The sequence below is a fragment of the Triticum urartu genome, chromosome 2A (genome assembly GCF_056163025.1).
Source record: "Triticum urartu cultivar PI428250 chromosome 2A, HENAU_Tu73, whole genome shotgun sequence".
Taxonomy (NCBI): Eukaryota; Viridiplantae; Streptophyta; class Magnoliopsida; order Poales; family Poaceae; genus Triticum; species Triticum urartu.
In genome coordinates, this window is record NC_141874.1 from 50,020,151 (window position 1) to 50,038,041 (window position 17,891).

Genomic DNA, 17,891 nt, shown 5'->3' on the forward strand with positions numbered 1-17,891 from the left:
CATGTGTCCACATTCCCTGAAAATTTCAAAGCTAATTCAAAATACACACGGAGAAGAGAATTTTTTGGAACACTCAGATTTATTTTTAAGTTTGGAGCATGGGAACATGTAAGCCGTGAGAGCACTCTCTCTTTCATTTGTGCACCTGATAAATGTTTTGTTAGCATTTTGTTTTTTGAGCTGGAAGTGTTTTGCTAGCATAAAACCATCTCCCCACAAAGAGAGAGAGAGAACATATAAACCATCTTGGACATGTGTGGTCGTTGGGCCCATAATTATTGGCTCGACATTGTCACAGGATCAGCACAGCCCCACTTCTTCGAGCCGAACCATATTCAGGGCCGGTTCTTTTGGGCGATTCTACCAGAATCACCCCCTCCCTAGTTTCTCCCAGAATCATCACTCCATATGTTTTTTACAATTCTAGCTAATTAGACCTTAACCAAATAGGATTGTAAAAAAATATGGAGTGGCGATTCTGGGAGAAGCTGGGGAGGGGGGCGATTCTGGGAGAATCGCCGAAAAAAACTGGCCCTCGTTCACGTGACTAATTAAAAGGAATCCTAAAAAAAGAGACTGATTAAAAGGATATTTATTCGAAAATAGAGATCTTCTTGGAGGAAAATTAAAAGGAGATATATTTTTTTTGAAAGGAAAAGAGATATATTTGATTTGGCAAAAGTCTAAAAAAAACCTTGATTTTGTTCTTCAGGTCTGAATCAAACCTTGAACTGAGAATCCCTGAAATCATCACCCTGTGTTTGTTAATCCCGGTTAATCCCAGCCCATTAGTGCTAATAGCTGGTTTGGGCGTTGGGATTGCTGACGTGGCTAGGATTAGGGTTAACTGGACGCGACGATGAACTGACTGCGGGCCTCTTTGGGTACTCACATAAGGTGCAGCGGCGGGGAAAGAACAGAGCTTTTTATTGACGGGCAAAAACAGAGCTTCAGCAGGGGAACCAAATTAGGATCCGTCAGTAGGCGGGCGGCGGCGACGGCGGCGACGGCGACGGTGGCGGCGGCAACGACGGCGACGGCAACGGTGGCGGCTGCAATCGGCGATGTCTTCCTCCTCCCGCGCGTCGTAATCAGGCGGAGGTCGCGGGCGTAAGGCTCCATCAAGGTCGCCCGTGCAAGAAGTCTCCTCCCTGGAAGATACTAGTGCTGCGTCCATGAAATTGTGAGCTCCCAATCTTCTCTACCAATTCTTCCTCGTCCTTCTTTCCATTTCTTATGGTATGAACACTTGAATCAGAGGCTGGCTGTGGATTTTTTCAGTGGCATAGTGATCCCTGCTCCCCAATCCTTGCAGAACTACTGCTCGATCTCAGGGCTGCAATCAGGAGGTTTGAAGCTGCAGGTGGTGATGACTGGCAACCATGATTGGAACAGGGCCAAAGAATTGGAACAGAGGATGCACTGAGTCAACAAGTTCTGGAGAAGAATGCAGAGATTGAACCAAAAATGTTATTGGCAGGTGTATTTACAGGATTTGTACTGCATTAATAGCTAGAAGAAAAATGTAATGCCAAAATCTTGTAATGGCTGAATGATGTAATGGTTGGATGATGTAATGATATTCCATGTTGCTATTTATGTGGTAATTGATGGTTCATTTTGTTAGACTGCAACTTGAGAAAACAACAGGAAGTGCTACTATGTGCTAAATTTCTGGTAACATATCACATAAACAGTAGGTAAATTTGTGAGAACATATCACATGTTCTCAACAACATATATGACATTTCAGCTTACACAAACACAGTTTGAGTAAACCAAAATAACAAGTAATTTATTAATATGCTAACAGAGTGACATAACCAGCAAAAGGACATAACCAGAGTGACATATCTAGTAAAATCACTAGTCCAGAGTGAGAAAATCACTAGTACAGCAGTTTAGTTCCGTATTTTTGCATAAGTTCATCACACAATAGGTACTATATGACCAGAGTGACATAAGGAACAAAAGGACATAGCAATTCAGTAATATGCTAACAGAAAATCACTACTCCATCATATCACATCTTTGATTTTTTCTTGGATTGCACATTCTGTTTTTTGGTAGCCTTCCTCTTCCCACCATTTGATCCTGCTTGTGCTTGAACTTCTCCTATGCTTTTAGCTTGCTGGCTTGATCTGATTTGAGCATCAGTGTTTGCTTGCTGTTAAAAAAATATGAGAGTACATAAGCATGTGAATGCACAAGTGATTAAGAAAAAGCAAAACTATTTGAAACAAGAGAGTGAACTTGTATTTACCTCAGATGACTTCATTTTCCTGCCTGTTTTCTTCAGGGAGGCATTCTTCTTCTTCCCCTTTTCAGGATTCTTGTGGCAACCTGTCTTGTTGTGCCCCTTGTGGCCACACATGCTGCAAGTAATTTTAGTGCCATGCTTTGACATTTTCTTTCCTTTTGGTGCTTCTCCCTCTTCCCTCTTCCTGTCATTATTCCTAGGCCTACCTGGCATACTCACATACCCAGGTGCTTGTGGTCTAGGTTTGTCAGAGATAGGCCATCTCTCTTGTCCTTCTACTGGCTCCAAGCAGTGCTCATATATCTTCTTAAATTGCTCAACTGAATAGCATTTGTGAATGAAGTCAGCTATGTTTCTTCCACTCTTGTATATGGCACTGATGGCATGGCAACAAGGCATCCCTGCTAGCTGAAAGTAACCACAAGAGCAAGTCCATTTGTCCAAGTTCACTGTATAGCTCCTTCCTCTGCCACTGACATGTTTCACCTCAAACCCTTCCTTGCCATTCCAGAGCACATCACAGAACTGAGTCATTTTGATGGCCACCTTAAGCTTCTTGAAAATGTTTGGGCATATATCACTAGATGTCCACTTTTCACTTTTGCTCCTATTTTCTTGGACTCTAAGTGTCATCTTGTGTCTAATCTTCTCTAGCATAGAGATGATAGGATAGAATCTGGCCTCAACTATAGCATTGTTAAAGGACTCACATAGATTGTTATCAACTGAGTCACAAAGGGACCCAACAGGAAAAAATGCTCTTGCCCAATGCTTAGGCTCTGTCCTCATTATGTCCCTTGCACCTTCAGGTGTATCTTGAGCTAACTTGGCCTTCCTATACATGAAATCTTCTCTATTTGCAGCCTTGGCAATTGCCCAAAATTTCTTTTGCAGAGCATGCTCTCTAAACTTTTTTTTCCAGTTAGCATAGATGTGTCTAGCACACATTCTATGTTGTGCCTTTGGTACGTAGTTTTGCATTGCATTGATAAGGCCCTACATTGAAGTTGCAAAAAATATATTACAATAGGTACATAGGACAAATGTAGATGGGACAAATTAACCTAGCCTAAAAAAGTGTACCTAGCATAAAAGTGAGTCGGTCACGCTTCTACAAGGCGAGTGAACCTAAGCAACCTACCATAAAAGTGAGTAGGTCACGCTTCATCAAGGAGAGTGAACCTAAGCAACCTACCATAAAAGTGAGTACGTCATGCTTCGACAAGACGAGTGAACCTAACCAACATAGCATGAACCTAAACAAACTAGTAATTAATAGGATATCACTAACAAGTAAATAATTAACAAAAAGCCAATATGGACAACTATGTGAACAACATACCTTCTGTTGATCTGATATGAACACCCATCCTTCACCTTGATCATTAATATCCAAGTCCTTTATCAAAAGGCCAACAAACCACTCCCAAGATTCACTAGTTTCTTTCTCCACTACTGCCCAAGCTACTGGATACATTTGATTATTAGCATCTCTACCAATAGCACATAGAAGCTCACCTTGACATGCTCCTTTGAAAAAACAGCCATCAAGCCCAATAACTCTTCTGCAAGCTTTAAAACCCTTTTTCATAGCATTGAAGCATACATAGAAGCTTTGGAAAATATTTTGATCCATGTACTCAGGGTTCAAGCCAACAAGGATTGTGCTCCCAGGATTGCTCCTAAGTAGTTCAAGCTGGTAGTCGAACACCTTGGTGTACTCATCTTTCAGTCCGGCAAGTAGCTTCTCTGACACTATCTTCTTAGCAGCCTTGCACTTTGATGTTGAAACATCCGCAAAGAAATCTTTCAGAACCGTGGCTTTAATGCTATCAATTTTCCATGTTGGATTGGCTCTTAAGATGTGCTCATATCTCCTAGCAATAACTTTTGCTGTGACAAGGTGATTGTCTCTGTTAGGTGCACACTCATGTTGATCTTCATATGTGATCACCTAAAATCTAGAACACCTGCTACTATAAGCACCATATATAGTCCACGGACATCCAGGCCATCCACACTTAGCCCTGATCCTCCCTTCTTCTGACTTCATGAAGTTTATACTTCTAAACGTCAGAAGTCCATATTTTATTAGTGCCTTCCTCATCTGTTCCTTGCTCCTGAAAACCATTCCCAAGCAGAATAGTGGAATATCTACCTTAGGGTTGTACCTAGGGAACTTAGTTTTCCTCCTAATAAATTCTCCTTCATGATCACTTTCCTCATCATATGAGTAATCTTCATCATCTGAGTCAAAGTGGTCTTCTCCTACCACTTCTTCCACATTTGCCACTAGATCTATTGGAACAACACCAGATGGATTTCTCTGAGCCCATCTCTTTGAGTCTCTAATTCTCTTCTTAAAAGCCTTTGCTTGTTCCCTTAGTTCCACATATTCCTCTTCCAGTCCACTGTCATCACTTCCTGCCACATAATCACTATCATCCTCCTCACTGTCTGAAACTGCAGAGCCATTGTCATCATTGTCATGTTCTTGTGTTTGTTGAGCTGCTGCATTACCACTATCTATTACTGGATTAATGACCTGAGAGCTATATATCTGAACCTGAGAACTTTGTATCTGAAATTGGGAACTCAATATCTGAACTTGTGAACTTTCAGTCCTCTGTTTCCTACAGAAATTGTGATTTGTAGGGCTGCTAATCACCTGGGTAATAACAGCACTCTCATTTGGTTCGAGCACATTTTCTATTGCGGTCAATGATGATGGATCCAACTAATTATTTGCACATCATCATCTGCAGTTATGACTGCATCTGGTTCTACATCAGTCTCTCCTTCTAAATCATTGTCCATCTCATTTTCAAAATCACTACCACTGTCACTTGCACTCTGATCATCTTGCTCCCCAAAATACTCCACATAGACCTCAGCCACTCCTCCATCAGTTATATATTCAGACATCTTCATACAACCAGCATCATCACACAAAAATAATAGGCCATCCACTAGTTTTTTACCAGGCATCAGGAAGTGAATCTTCATACTTTCTTTCACTGGTATGTGATCACCAAGAAAGCCTTTGATCTCTGGCAAAGACAATCTATCCCTTTCAATCTCTGAACTTGCTTCATCTCCACCAACATAGTCTAAAGTAGGCCCAATTCGAACAAATTGGCCACCAAAATGAAACCGCACATGTAGTTTGTCGCAAGGATCCATGATGACATGAGGAACCTGCATTGCCACAGATTTTTTGATAAAATCAACGAGTGATACAAGTACTCCGAACTAGATGTAAGAAAAATCTATTGTTTCTGCACAAAGTAAATGCCCTAAAAACCAGATTTTTCTGCGCCTACAAACCCTAACCAGAGACAATCATTGGTGAAAAAAACAAGGACGAGAAGACGAATAGAAGATGGAAGGGGATTACCAGAGATTTTTCCAGCCGCCGTGATCGTCTTGCCGTCCCCGTGATCAATCAATGCATGTACGCCATTGCCGCTGCAAGCTGGGGAAGGAACGGGTGACGTCCAGGGAAAGAAACAGGGGAAGGAGCAGGTTCGTGGTGGGGTTTATGAGGACAGTAGGGCCCATAGTCCGTCCATCATGGCGTCCAATTAACCCCTAATCCCAGCCACGCCAGCAATCCCGACGCCCAAACCATCTATTAGCACTAATGGGCTGGGATAAACTGGGATTAACAAAGACAAGGTGACAATTCCAGGGATTCTCAATTCAGGGTTTGATTCAGACTTGGAGAACAAAATCAAGGTTTTTTTTAGACTTTTGCCATTTGATTTTAAACAAGAAGACATTTCCTTCACGGCCAAGGCGAACGTAGGCGCTACGAAACGCGAGTCCACAGCGAGTCACCAGCAACCGCACGATCGTGATCGAACGCGGGAGACGTAACCGCCATCGCAGCCGCCCGTCCGACGATCCAGAGGCCGCGGATAAAACCCTAGGCACCCGTCATCCCATCCCACCCCATCCTCCCCCCCTCCCCCCGCCGCGGCTTTGACTCCATCGCCTCCTCCCTCCCCCTCCCTCCTCGTCGCCGGCCAGCCAGGTACCCTCTCCAGCCTCGCCGCCCGCCCTTCCGCCGTCGGTGATTGTTTCTCTCGCTCGTATGCCGTCGCATGCCTAGCTAGGTCGATCCGCGCGCTGTGATAGATGGATAGATCTGCTCGATTCGATTCGCCTTGGCGCGTTTGATTTCGAGACTGTCGCATGAACTGCTTGTATTGGTTCTGGACTAGTTTTGCTTGTCCTTGCTGTTGCATGATGAACTCGATTATTTCTCTCGCCCGTATGCGGTCGCATCTCTGGCTCGACCGCGCGCTGCGATAGATGGATCGATCTGCTCGGTCTCGTATTTAAGCATGTCGCCTGAACTCGAGTACCTAGATCTGCTCGGTTCGATTCGCCTTTGCGCCCTGCTTGGTTTGGTTTCTGTATATGTCTGTTGGGCTAAACTAGTTTTGCGAATCCTTACCGAATTATCACTGTAATCTGCAAGTTAATCATCTAGGTTAGAGATGCATAACATGCTATTGTCAGCAAATTGGAGATGCAAAAAGTGCCCATCGTCTAATGGTAAAGACACAAGGCCTCCTTGCGGGGCCTTCTCATATAGGTTCGATTCCTATTGGGTGCTTCTGCAGACGACCCCCCTGCATCTCCAATTTGTCCTGACCCTGAATTGCCTTGTTAAGTAAGTGCCTTGCATGCTAATCTCGCCCTTTCGGATTAGATCATGCTTGGCCACTTGACAAGGCATTGTGGTCTGTAGGTTTATTGAAATCTTCTGTTAAGAATCGTTTGGATGTAGGTCTATTTTTACCTGTTAGTCAGATTTAGTTTTGCATGCCTTATCTGATGAATATGAATAATTTCAGTTACTTTTCCAGTGTTTAGTTTGAAGTCTATGAAATTGCAGTTTCATGGCTAGCCTTGCTTGCCTGTCAACTGTTGTCTGATAGGCCATTGTTTTTATGGTTTAGATTTGTTATTGCTCCAAATTATTACTATATCGTTCAATCATTTGCTATTTGAAGTTTAAACTGTAGCATTGAATTATTTGAACTCGTTTAACCACCCCTAATTTGGTCCATGCAGGTAGTTCGTAGCTCCAGCAGCCATGGGCAAGGAGAAGATCCACATCAGCATTGTGGTCATTGGCCATGTCGACTCTGGCAAGTCAACCACGACTGGCCACCTCATCTACAAGCTTGGAGGCATTGACAAGCGTGTGATCGAGAGGTTCGAGAAGGAAGCCGCTGAGATGAACAAGAGGTCTTTCAAGTACGCCTGGGTGCTTGACAAGCTCAAGGCTGAGCGTGAGAGAGGTATCACCATTGATATTGCTCTGTGGAAGTTCGAGACCACCAAGTACTCGTGCACTGTCATTGATGCTCCTGGTCACCGTGATTTCATCAAGAACATGATCACTGGTACCTCCCAGGCTGATTGTGCTGTGCTTATCATTGACTCCACCACTGGTGGTTTTGAGGCTGGTATCTCCAAGGATGGCCAGACCCGTGAGCACGCTCTCCTTGCTTTCACTCTTGGTGTGAAGCAGATGATCTGCTGCTGCAACAAGGTATACTTGCTATTCAACTTCCAATGGTGATTTTTATGAGTGACCATATTATTTGTTCACTAGTCAATGTCAATGTTCATTAGTACAGAAACATACTCTTAAATGATTTACATCTGTCTAATTCTATTTGTTTTGTGATAAATGTTTGTTCATTTTGTTTTTCCTTAAATTACAAATGTATTCCCTCCGTAAACTAATCTAAGTGCATTTAGAATACTAAAGTAATGATCTAAACGCTCTTATATTAGTTTACAGAGGAAGTACTATTTTGCTATATGCTTTATCTCTCTAGGGTCAGAATTACCTACTAAATGTCCAGGTTCATTAGTAGCACTTAATTGCCTCTAATTGATTAACTCTGGTCATTTTGCTAATATTAGGTGATTAATAACTTCCATCATCTATGTTACTGACTTTATTATATATCATGATTGATGCAACTGTTTGTCTGCTTGTTATCTCTTATTCCAGTACATGACTACACATTTATGATGTTTCTCATTTTTGTGTTTGTTTGCATCGTTACCTTTTAATTATTCTGTTTATCTGATCGGATTGCTCTTATGATCTGTTCCAGATGGATGCCACCACTCCCAAGTACTCGAAGGCCCGTTACGATGAAATTGTCAAGGAAGTCTCTTCATACCTGAAGAAGGTCGGTTACAACCCTGACAAGGTTCCCTTTGTCCCCATCTCTGGGTTTGAGGGTGACAACATGATTGAGAGGTCCTCCAACCTTGACTGGTACAAGGGCCCAACCCTGCTTGAGGCGCTTGACCAGATCAATGAGCCCAAGAGGCCCTCCGACAAGCCCCTGCGTCTTCCCCTTCAGGACGTGTACAAGATTGGCGGCATTGGAACTGTGCCAGTGGGGCGTGTTGAGACTGGAGTCATCAAGCCAGGCATGGTTGTCACCTTTGGTCCTACTGGCCTGACCACTGAGGTGAAGTCTGTGGAGATGCACCATGAGTCTCTCCTGGAGGCGCTTCCTGGTGATAATGTCGGCTTCAACGTCAAGAATGTGGCTGTCAAGGATCTCAAGCGTGGGTACGTGGCCTCTAACTCCAAGGACGACCCTGCCAAGGAGGCTGCCAACTTCACCGCCCAGGTCATCATCATGAACCACCCCGGCCAGATCAGCAACGGCTACGCCCCGGTGCTGGACTGCCACACGTCCCACATCGCTGTCAAGTTCGCTGAGATCCAGACCAAGATCGACCGGCGGTCTGGCAAGGAGATTGAGGCGGCGCCCAAGTTCCTCAAGAACGGTGATGCCGGGTTCGTCAAGATGATCCCCACCAAGCCCATGGTGGTGGAGACCTTCGCCCAGTACCCTCCCCTGGGTCGCTTTGCTGTGCGTGACATGAGGCAGACGGTCGCCGTTGGCGTGATCAAGAGCGTGGAGAAGAAGGATCCGACCGGCGCCAAGGTGACCAAGGCTGCGGCCAAGAAGAAATGAGATGGTGTCGGGCGGTGGTGTTGGTGGTTCTTTACCACATCTATGGTGGTGGTGGCGGTATACGGTGGTGGTGATAGTCGTGTTAGCGGATTTGCGACAAGCTTTGGTTATTTGTGTCGAGCAGTGTTCGAACTGCTTATTACTGTGGTCATAGTATCGTTCGGTTGTGTTGGTGAAACTTCGTCAGATAAAGTTGCTATTTTATATTTGAGTGATATTTGGAGTCGTTTTATATCTGCTGCCTGTAGCATATTTGATAATGGTTTTTGTGTTGCAAAGTGGATTTTTTTTCTGTCACTAACTACTCCGTAGTGATATACCATTGTATCACTGCTTTCGTGATCTAAACGCTCTTATAGTACTTTACAGAGGGAGTGCTGATGCTGAAACTTGGCTGTGCTGAAAATTTATTATCAAACTCAGACAGATTGTTGCAGCAGCTGCTTTATTTTTCAAGGTTGCATCTGAGAAAATCTGCACTCCAATCCCTGTCTGGCCATAGCACGTCGATGGTATACAATACTGACCTTTCATACTTTATTCAAGAGTACTCACTCTGTTTCTAAATTTAAGTCTTTTTATAGATTTCATTCACTACGGACTACACATGGAGCAAAATGAGTGAATCTTACACTCTAAAGTATGTCTGTATATACATCTATATGTAGTCCGCATCGAAATCTAAGAAATACTTATATTTAGGAACGTGGCTTCATCAAAAGATTAGTGACAAGAAGATGAGGAGATTTTTTCTTAGTTATACGTATATCTGTAGTCCCCATAACAAATTATGAGTCAACATTTTAAAAATTATGTTACTGGTAGTGTGTGTCTAAAAGGCACACCAAATTAAGGGGGAAAAAGCAGAGAAGACACGTGATTCAGATAATTACGGTAGATGCATGGTGAGAAATTGACGAGAATAAGACCAGAGGAAGATGAAGCAATCCATGAATATGAGGGGGTTGTTGAGGCCATCCACCGGGTCGGGATGAAAACGGCCTCTTCTTCCTGCCGTATGCCCCTGCCCCTGCTTCTGCAGCGGCGCTGGGTTTCGCTGCTGCCGCTGCCGTCGTCGAAGCTTTACGGTGGCCGTTGCCATTGCCTGGCTTGTTCTTCGTTGGAGAGCTGACCACGGACAGAGCCGGCGGAGGCATTCTTGGCAACAATGAATGACGTGGAGCGGCAGAGGCCGGCCCTGGGACTGGGAGAGCTTTTCTTTTGCTGCTGTTGCTATTGGGGTCGAGCACGAAGTCCATGTCCGCGGACCAAGACAGTGGTAGATCTTGATCTCAACACTAGGATGCCACTGTTCAAAAATTACATTATATACTACTATAATTTGACCAAAACATCACCAATAATATCAACTAATAGTCCCAAAATAACATCAACTTATTAATAATTAGTGTTAAATACATAGTAAAAACTAGTTTCTGGAAGTAACATAAGACTTTTTAGATCAGTAAAGTAGCAGTGATCTAAGAAGTCTTATGTTACTTTACGGAGGGAGTATTTTGCATTATTGTAGTCGGCCATGAACGGTGTAGTAGTTGCCTCCATTGGTCTTGATCCTACACGCAGTTTGGTAGTTGGACAACCTGATGTCTGGCTGCGTCTCGCCCGTGTACTTGATGTAGGTGACTCGAAATCCTGGTGGAAAGACAACGTTGCGGATGTGGGAGTCAAATGCTTTTGGGCGCATGCACACCATTTTCGGGGGTGTCGTGCGGTGGAAATGGTTGATGATGCGTTAGTCGTCATCATCATCGTCACGGTGATCGTCGCAAAGGTTACTGTGGCCAACGTCACAATCATCTCTTCCCGTGCCACGACGACGAGCACAATGCCTTGCCTCGATGGTGTTCTACGTGTCGTGGTCCGGACTGAAGCTCTGTGTTGTCACACCGTATTGCCTGGAGGGTGTTCCGTGCATTACGGTTCGACCCAAGTCGACCATGTATTGGCATGAGGGGCACGAGGCTCTGAGTCGGTGTAGTTACACTCTTTGGCGTGTTGGTTCCCAGATGGGGAAGAATGCCGGCCCCTGGTGCTCGTAGTGGAAGATGCGCAGCCATTGCTGATTGCAACTTGCTTTTCTTAAGACAACACAATGGCATATGCTCACATACACGTACATACACTTCCTATGAACGCACTTTGATTGAAACTTGCCGGCGAGTTTCTTTTGCATCATTTATACCGTCTTACATTTTCCTTTACATCGGTTAGTTATTTTTAGCATATATTATGCATTTCTTTTAACAAGGTTTCCACAACAATGCAAGGGGTATTATCTAGTTTCAATAATACTCGGATATGCCATGATACTCTAACAAAGAATGCCGAAGAAGACACAAACAAAATGAACACAGCTATTGTTGTATTGCCATGGTCTAATTTACACGAGTGTGTTGTGGTACTATCACATAAAACTACAAAAGTTCCTCTGCTTTCAGCCATAGGTAAAAGATGGCTTGAAGTACATGCACATCGGTGGGTCAATCCTCATGATGGACAATATTGCAGACGGAACACTCCAGATACCATCACCGCAAATCAAACCAGAAGCAACCGCACCCGCAAACTCCTCTGACTCCTTACGGTTCACCATCTCCCATACAAACAAGATGACAGTCCCGATAAACATGTCAATCGCGAAGTATGCCCCAATGTAAAATGAAACGGCCATGGCCATCGGGAGCGGGATGAATTTGGATAGACCATTTGGGGTGACATCTCGGATGAGCTTGATTGCTATGGCTCCAAAGAAGAAGAAAGAGCATATTGCAAGGCAATGTCGCGGCAACATTGAGAATCCTTCGACACCCATGATTGACATCTCACGGAAGATGATGGCATATGGAGCTTTGAACATACCATCAGGATTGCCAATATCGAAGGATGTCCAGTAAAGCCAAAAGGTTAGAGGAGCAATGACACAACCAAGGGCAGTGCCAATCAACTGTGACACAAACATGGACCTTGGTGATGAGAGGGTCAGGTACCCAGTCTTGAAGTCATGCATGAGATCACCAGTTGTGGATACGATGGACATCATAACACCACAAGCTGCTAAGCCGGCCATCACACCACCATGTTGGCCAACCCATGAGGCAAAAATGAAAAGGCCAATCTTTCCATATGTGGATGCAAGGTTCCAATCTGTTAGTCCAGTTCCGTATGAGTTGCAGAAGGCAAGTAGAGGAGCAACAACATAGGCAAAGAGGACAAGGTACCACTTGAGTTGTGGGAATATCATTGGCACTATTGCAGTTGAAATTGCTGCAAGGCCCACATAACCAGATCCTGCCAACCAGGGAGGGATACTGTCTTTTAGAAACACCTCATTTAGAAGCTTTTCCTTGACTGATAATTTGGAATTTTTATCATCTGCAATTATAAAAGGGAAACAAGATGAGAGCCATGATGTATGATATGATGGCAGGTCAACTAGGTACAATAAGAAAATGGCATTACCATCATGAACCCAAACAAGGGGAAGTCTTCCTTGCTTTGAGCGTGCATTCATTATTTCCTTGATAGTAGCATAAATTATTTTGATGAGGTTAAAAGTACCATCACCAAGTATCAAGGATACCGATATGAAAACCTGGAAGGGTGCATTGACAACTTAGTTTTTGCTAAATATAATGTTGGCGAAGACTGAGCATTAAGTGAATAAAGAATACTTTAGAAATTTAATGATATAGATGAGCCATTTATTTATTCTTGAACTCAATTTCATGTTTCTCATGAATTACGACCACTATGCCCACTAAAATAAATGCATAAAAGAGAGTTATCAGTATTATTCGCATATTTACAAGAACTAGCAAATTTACTGGGTTCATTCAATATGGAGGGAAACAAGAGACTTTGGTCAAGCCTTGTAAATATTGATTCATAATCTAGTTCTTTTTATTAGATCGGTTCACAACATGGTAAAAGCTATGTTGGTCAACAACCATCACAATTGAATTGGCAAAAGGCATAATCAAGAGACAACATGGTATTGACTAATAATTCATTATGAGATGGACAATTAGAATCCTTCACCACCATACCTTGTACCCATAGAGTCCTTTGAAGTCATTGCTTCCAAGGTTAGCTGGGTACCACTCCCCCGCTTTTGTCGATATATATGGCCAAAGAAAACCCCAAGATATGATGGCTCCAAGAAGTGCAGAGCAATTAACTATATGTGGACATATAAGGCCACATCCAATATAGGTTGGATTGAAGTCAAAATAAAACCTATAAAAAGTAGAAACTGTTCATATATAATGCATATGATATTCCAGCTTAAAGGATATTAATTTCATATAATAATCCATGCATGTCCAAATTATCCCTAATAAATTATAAGGCAACTAAACTAAACCAGAGATTGTCGTAGAGATTGGCAGGACTGGGTATTATTCTGGGCGATGAAATGGATGGAATTTCTTGAAACATAACTCACTTCACTTATAATCGAATTTGGAAAAGGGAGACTAGCTGCTGCAATAAATCAAGAAGAAAGCAGGCGCAAAAGAGAAGCTCAATGAGAGAGATTCTAGACCGGTCATGGTCGGGGCTGATCGATCGCTCCTTAAAAGGGAGTTAACTGCTTCGAACCATACATGAAACTTATCTCATAGAGTGAGCTAGCCCCAGATAGCGAAGGATAGCTATTGACTTATTGGGAAACCCGCCTCCAATACATGCTTATCCCAGACCCCCTATTCCTTCATTTTAGGTTTTCATGGCCCCCTGACCCTATCTTGATTCAAACCGAAAACCCTCTCTAAGGTGGAGCCTAGTTGAAGCTGTCATTCAAAGAATAAATGGGAATCCAAATCCACTTTTAGGGATATAGATGAAGTCTCGCTCAGTAAAGAGGTTACAACATCCAGAACGAAGCCTGTCAAGCCAACCTTCCCTCACTGCGGCCCGTACTACCTGCCTAACCCTTCGCTCCGAGGGACCGTAGAACGGAAAGCGCCTTCTAAACAACTCGGCAGAAGGGAAGGGGCCTATGTATTTGCATGACCCCTGCGGATTTGACCCTACCTACACCCGGAGCCAATCCCCTAGCGGTCCTGCCACCACGCCGCAGAACAGAAGGCAAATTTTGTTTCGATTTGAAAAATAAAATGATTTGTTTTTTAATTGCAAAATGCATGCTTCGAAATTTTAGCACGCTCATAATAGCAGTTAGCTTACGTGTTCTTAAATGCTGCAAGGCCCAGAGAAGGGAAGTTGTCGAAGCCACAAGAATCCCCGGCACCGCTGAAGAACCATTTAAAGCAGTTCCAAAGGAAACTTATGCTTAAATACTTTTCGAGACAACTAACTTGTTTTCTGCAGGCATGAGAATAAAGTTAGTACCACCAAAACTCAAGAAATGCAGTAACCCAAGAATATGTAGTCAACAATCAAATCGATACAGAGACATCAAAGTTCATCCCAAGTAAACAAATAGATAATCCATGATTTTAAGTAAAAACTGATAAACTAGCTATTTTATATCTATCATAAGATTCACCTTCTGTGCTTAATGTACACATTTACCCCCCCCCCCCCCCCCCCGCGCTAAAAGTATATGCAATTGTGTAGAGAGATAAGATTGTAGAATTCGTAGCCTCCATTCATTACAAACTAATTGCGAGCTGAATAGATCAGTAAAGCTTTATTATTGTTGAATTACCTAAAATAAATTTGTTCTCTCATGTACATGCTACTTAATTGACCAATAAACAATCTATAACGAGAATTGGTCGATAAATGGGTAGAAGGCTAATGTGCAACTTCATTGGACTATTAAGGGATTTTGGCAACCATCAGTGTTTAACACTTGGAAAAAGGTCAACTGGAAGACAATGAGCTTTAAATAACTTAATAGTCACTAACAGTTAGGAGACAGTATTTAAAATGCTTAAGTCATGGGGACCCATAGTTTAACCTGATATAAGCCGTAAAAGTACCATAGGTCGATACAAACCACTCTTTCGATTACTTATTTATAAATTACTAATTGTGCAATTGCGCAGCACTTTATCATACAAAATATATATTCATCCAATCATCGGACAAGAAGCATCAGAGAGTCAATAATAACTGTCCCTCCAAAGTACAGATAACTTATCAGTATGCACAAAATTAAGGATCAATGATGATCTGTTTCTTACTCTACTAACTCATCTCCGGTAGAAGTGTGGACACTGTTTATGAACATAGCTGTGGCAGTTCCTCTGGGATAGGTTAGCTTATAGTTTATCACCATCGCCTAGCAAACACCAAACTGAACTTAGTTTACCGAATTTGCAAAGTGTTGTCCTAGTTGCTGCACTTGATTACAAAAATGTAAATGCGATCAGATAAAGATGAAAGATGCACACACATCTAAGATGTGGATGATTACCTTGCGCAGGGCAACGAGACAAAAAATACCAATGAAGCTAACTACAAACATAAACCCAATCATCCAACTTAGCGAGGGATTCTTCACATCCACTGCCCTGTTACCAGGATAATCAGTCCCAAGAAGCTCGTAAGTTTTTTGATCCATTGCAAGCATATATGATCCGAATCCTCCTGCACAAATGGAAACATTGATTGATAATGTGAACTATGTGAAAAGGGGGAAGCCCATCGTCATCAATTTTTCTGCCACTCCCAAAAAACACCAAAATCAGATACGTACGCTGCAAAGTTAAACATTTGTTCTAAGAAATGCAATTGTAAAAACCAACTGCCAGTGTCAAAAACGCTCTTATATTATGGGACGGAGGGAGTAATAACTTCCTTTAATACAAAAAAAACAGTAAAACCAAACCTAATCTTTCTCCAATACCTAGCAATGTTCCACCCAAATCAAACACCGTTTAGGTCCCCACCCAAAAATAATATACACACAAGCAACGGCCACACGTACTTAATTAGCAGAAATCAGCTTCAGAAGTCCACATGAAGGCTGTTTTGAGTCAAGGATCATATCAAAGCAAAATGCAAACATACCGCTGGTGGCGAGGCCGTAGCAGGCGACGACGCAGGTCTGGATGACGGTGTTCTCCTGCTTGGTGAAGGGCTTGGAGACGACGCCGAACATGTCCAGCGCCGCAGTCCAGGTCCGCACGAGGAAGTAGGCGAGCAGGCCCGCGGCGACGTTGAGCGAAGGAATGATCCCCACCGTGAGGTTGAGCTTGTGCGTGATGAGGCAGAAGAGCACCCCCAGGATGGCGCTCACCACCACACCCCGGACCGTCAGCTGCTCCCGCCACGGCGGCACCGCCTCCACCGCCGACGGCGCGCCGGCAAGGAGGGGCCCGGTCATCTCCGCCGCATCCGCCTCCGATCCCATCTCTTGCGAACGCTAGTATCAAGCCAATGCCTCCCTTCGCCTCAGACTTTGGGTGCTGGTAGACGAGGTCAAGGTGAGGATGAATGAATTGGCGTGGAGGACTAGGTATTTAAAGGGCGTAAACTGAAGCTTAATTAGTACACAAGTACGTATGGTGGCTTTAGTATGTTCATCAGTTCATGCATGCACACTATGACACGCGTACTCCTATCATGCAGACACGTAGCAGGCCAGCACGGTCATTATCTTGGCAGAGGACCGGGACAGGAGGAGCAGCGTGAATCATGCTTGTGCTAGTAACACGCGGGTAGTGCTATCCGGCCACTCGATCGCTGTCTAGGTAACGGTGGCCACACATTTCTACTGCTTACGTGCTAATTTGATTGCCATCCTTAAGCAAGCGTTAACTATATCTGATGGGGCCGTATCTAATGATGGCCACGAAGTACAGTCTCTGGAACCATCCCTACGGCAGGATTATGTACGGTGGGACTGGATGTAATGGTAACCACAAATCATGCCATGCATTAGGAATTAAGTATTTTTTTCTCTTAGGAAGGAAGGAACGTGCATGTTGTAGTATTTGATTTGGCCATGCCATCGATGCGAGCAAGGTAGGAGGGCTAGCTGTGCATACGCACAGTTTGAACGTTCAGGCTGATGCTGATGTCACATGTCATCGTTTGATGTCGAAATAAACTATAGAAAGTTGTGCATCTCATGGCATTTCAGAAATTTTAATGGTTTAACTAAACAAAGATAAATTGGCATGTCCATGGAAAATGGATTGCCCTTTTGTTCATTTATATTTATACGTTATGTGCACTAGAAGCTTAGGGCACGCTTCGTGGCGCCGTGGAGGCTTTTAGGGTCTCGCAACTCGCTTTTCGCTGTTTATTTTTGTCATTGTGGTTATCTCGCTGGAATATGTTCTCATGATGGCCTACTAACAATTATAATTAAGTTTGTTGGTGTTGGCGCAGTATGCCAAAGTCAATAAATGTATATTTTTGCGAGGTTAATGTGATTATAACAGTGAAATTTAATGTAATTTATGTTTCACATATGAAGGTTTCTTGTGTATTTGATATTCTATACAATCATTTTTAGGAATCACCATAGTGGTGGCTTGTTTGGCGGAGAGTCCATGGATTTGAAATTTTAGACAAGTTGCATAGAGAAAGTCTGTTGACGGAGGGATAGAGAAGGTGAGTGATTTGTTGGGAAGAATTAATACTATCTTGAACACACGAATAAC

General features: G+C 43.3%; 3 protein-coding genes across 4 annotated transcripts in view; 1 reads left to right on the forward strand and 2 right to left on the reverse strand.

Annotated features, from left to right (window-relative positions):
- LOC125530658 (elongation factor 1-alpha) overlaps window positions 1-9,522 on the forward strand; it is an 83,172-nt gene extending 73,650 nt beyond the window's left edge. Inside the window, exons 1-3 of one of the 2 annotated variants that reach the window (XM_048695047.2) lie at window positions 6,212-6,296; window positions 7,346-7,829; window positions 8,407-9,522. In XM_048695047.2, coding sequence (XP_048551004.1) covers window positions 7,368-7,829; window positions 8,407-9,288 — 1,344 coding nt within the window. In that variant the 5' untranslated portion in view covers window positions 6,212-6,296; window positions 7,346-7,367 and the 3' untranslated portion in view covers window positions 9,289-9,522. Of the gene's footprint in view, window positions 1-6,211; window positions 6,297-7,345; window positions 7,830-8,406 lie in introns of those variants that run through there. The other variant, XM_087543034.1, reaches the window with a different exon arrangement.
- On the reverse strand, window positions 1,694-4,122 carry LOC125516990 (uncharacterized). Its single transcript, XM_048682231.2, has 3 exons — window positions 3,603-4,122; window positions 2,264-3,256; window positions 1,694-2,167 (listed from the first exon to the last, which is right to left on the reverse strand). Exons 1-3 carry the CDS (start codon window positions 3,894-3,896, stop codon window positions 2,024-2,026), a joined length of 1,431 nt encoding a protein of 476 aa, XP_048538188.2. The 5' UTR covers window positions 3,897-4,122; the 3' UTR covers window positions 1,694-2,023.
- Window positions 9,523-11,651: 2,129 nt separating the features above from the next.
- Window positions 11,652-16,733, reverse strand: LOC125530657 (putative metal-nicotianamine transporter YSL6). The gene is made up of 7 exons (XM_048695046.2): window positions 16,291-16,733; window positions 15,695-15,867; window positions 15,462-15,559; window positions 14,497-14,634; window positions 13,356-13,545; window positions 12,769-12,901; window positions 11,652-12,681 (listed from the first exon to the last, which is right to left on the reverse strand). Exons 1-7 carry the CDS (start codon window positions 16,631-16,633, stop codon window positions 11,744-11,746), a joined length of 2,013 nt encoding a protein of 670 aa, XP_048551003.2. The 5' UTR covers window positions 16,634-16,733; the 3' UTR covers window positions 11,652-11,743.
- Window positions 16,734-17,891: the final 1,158 nt, after the last annotated feature.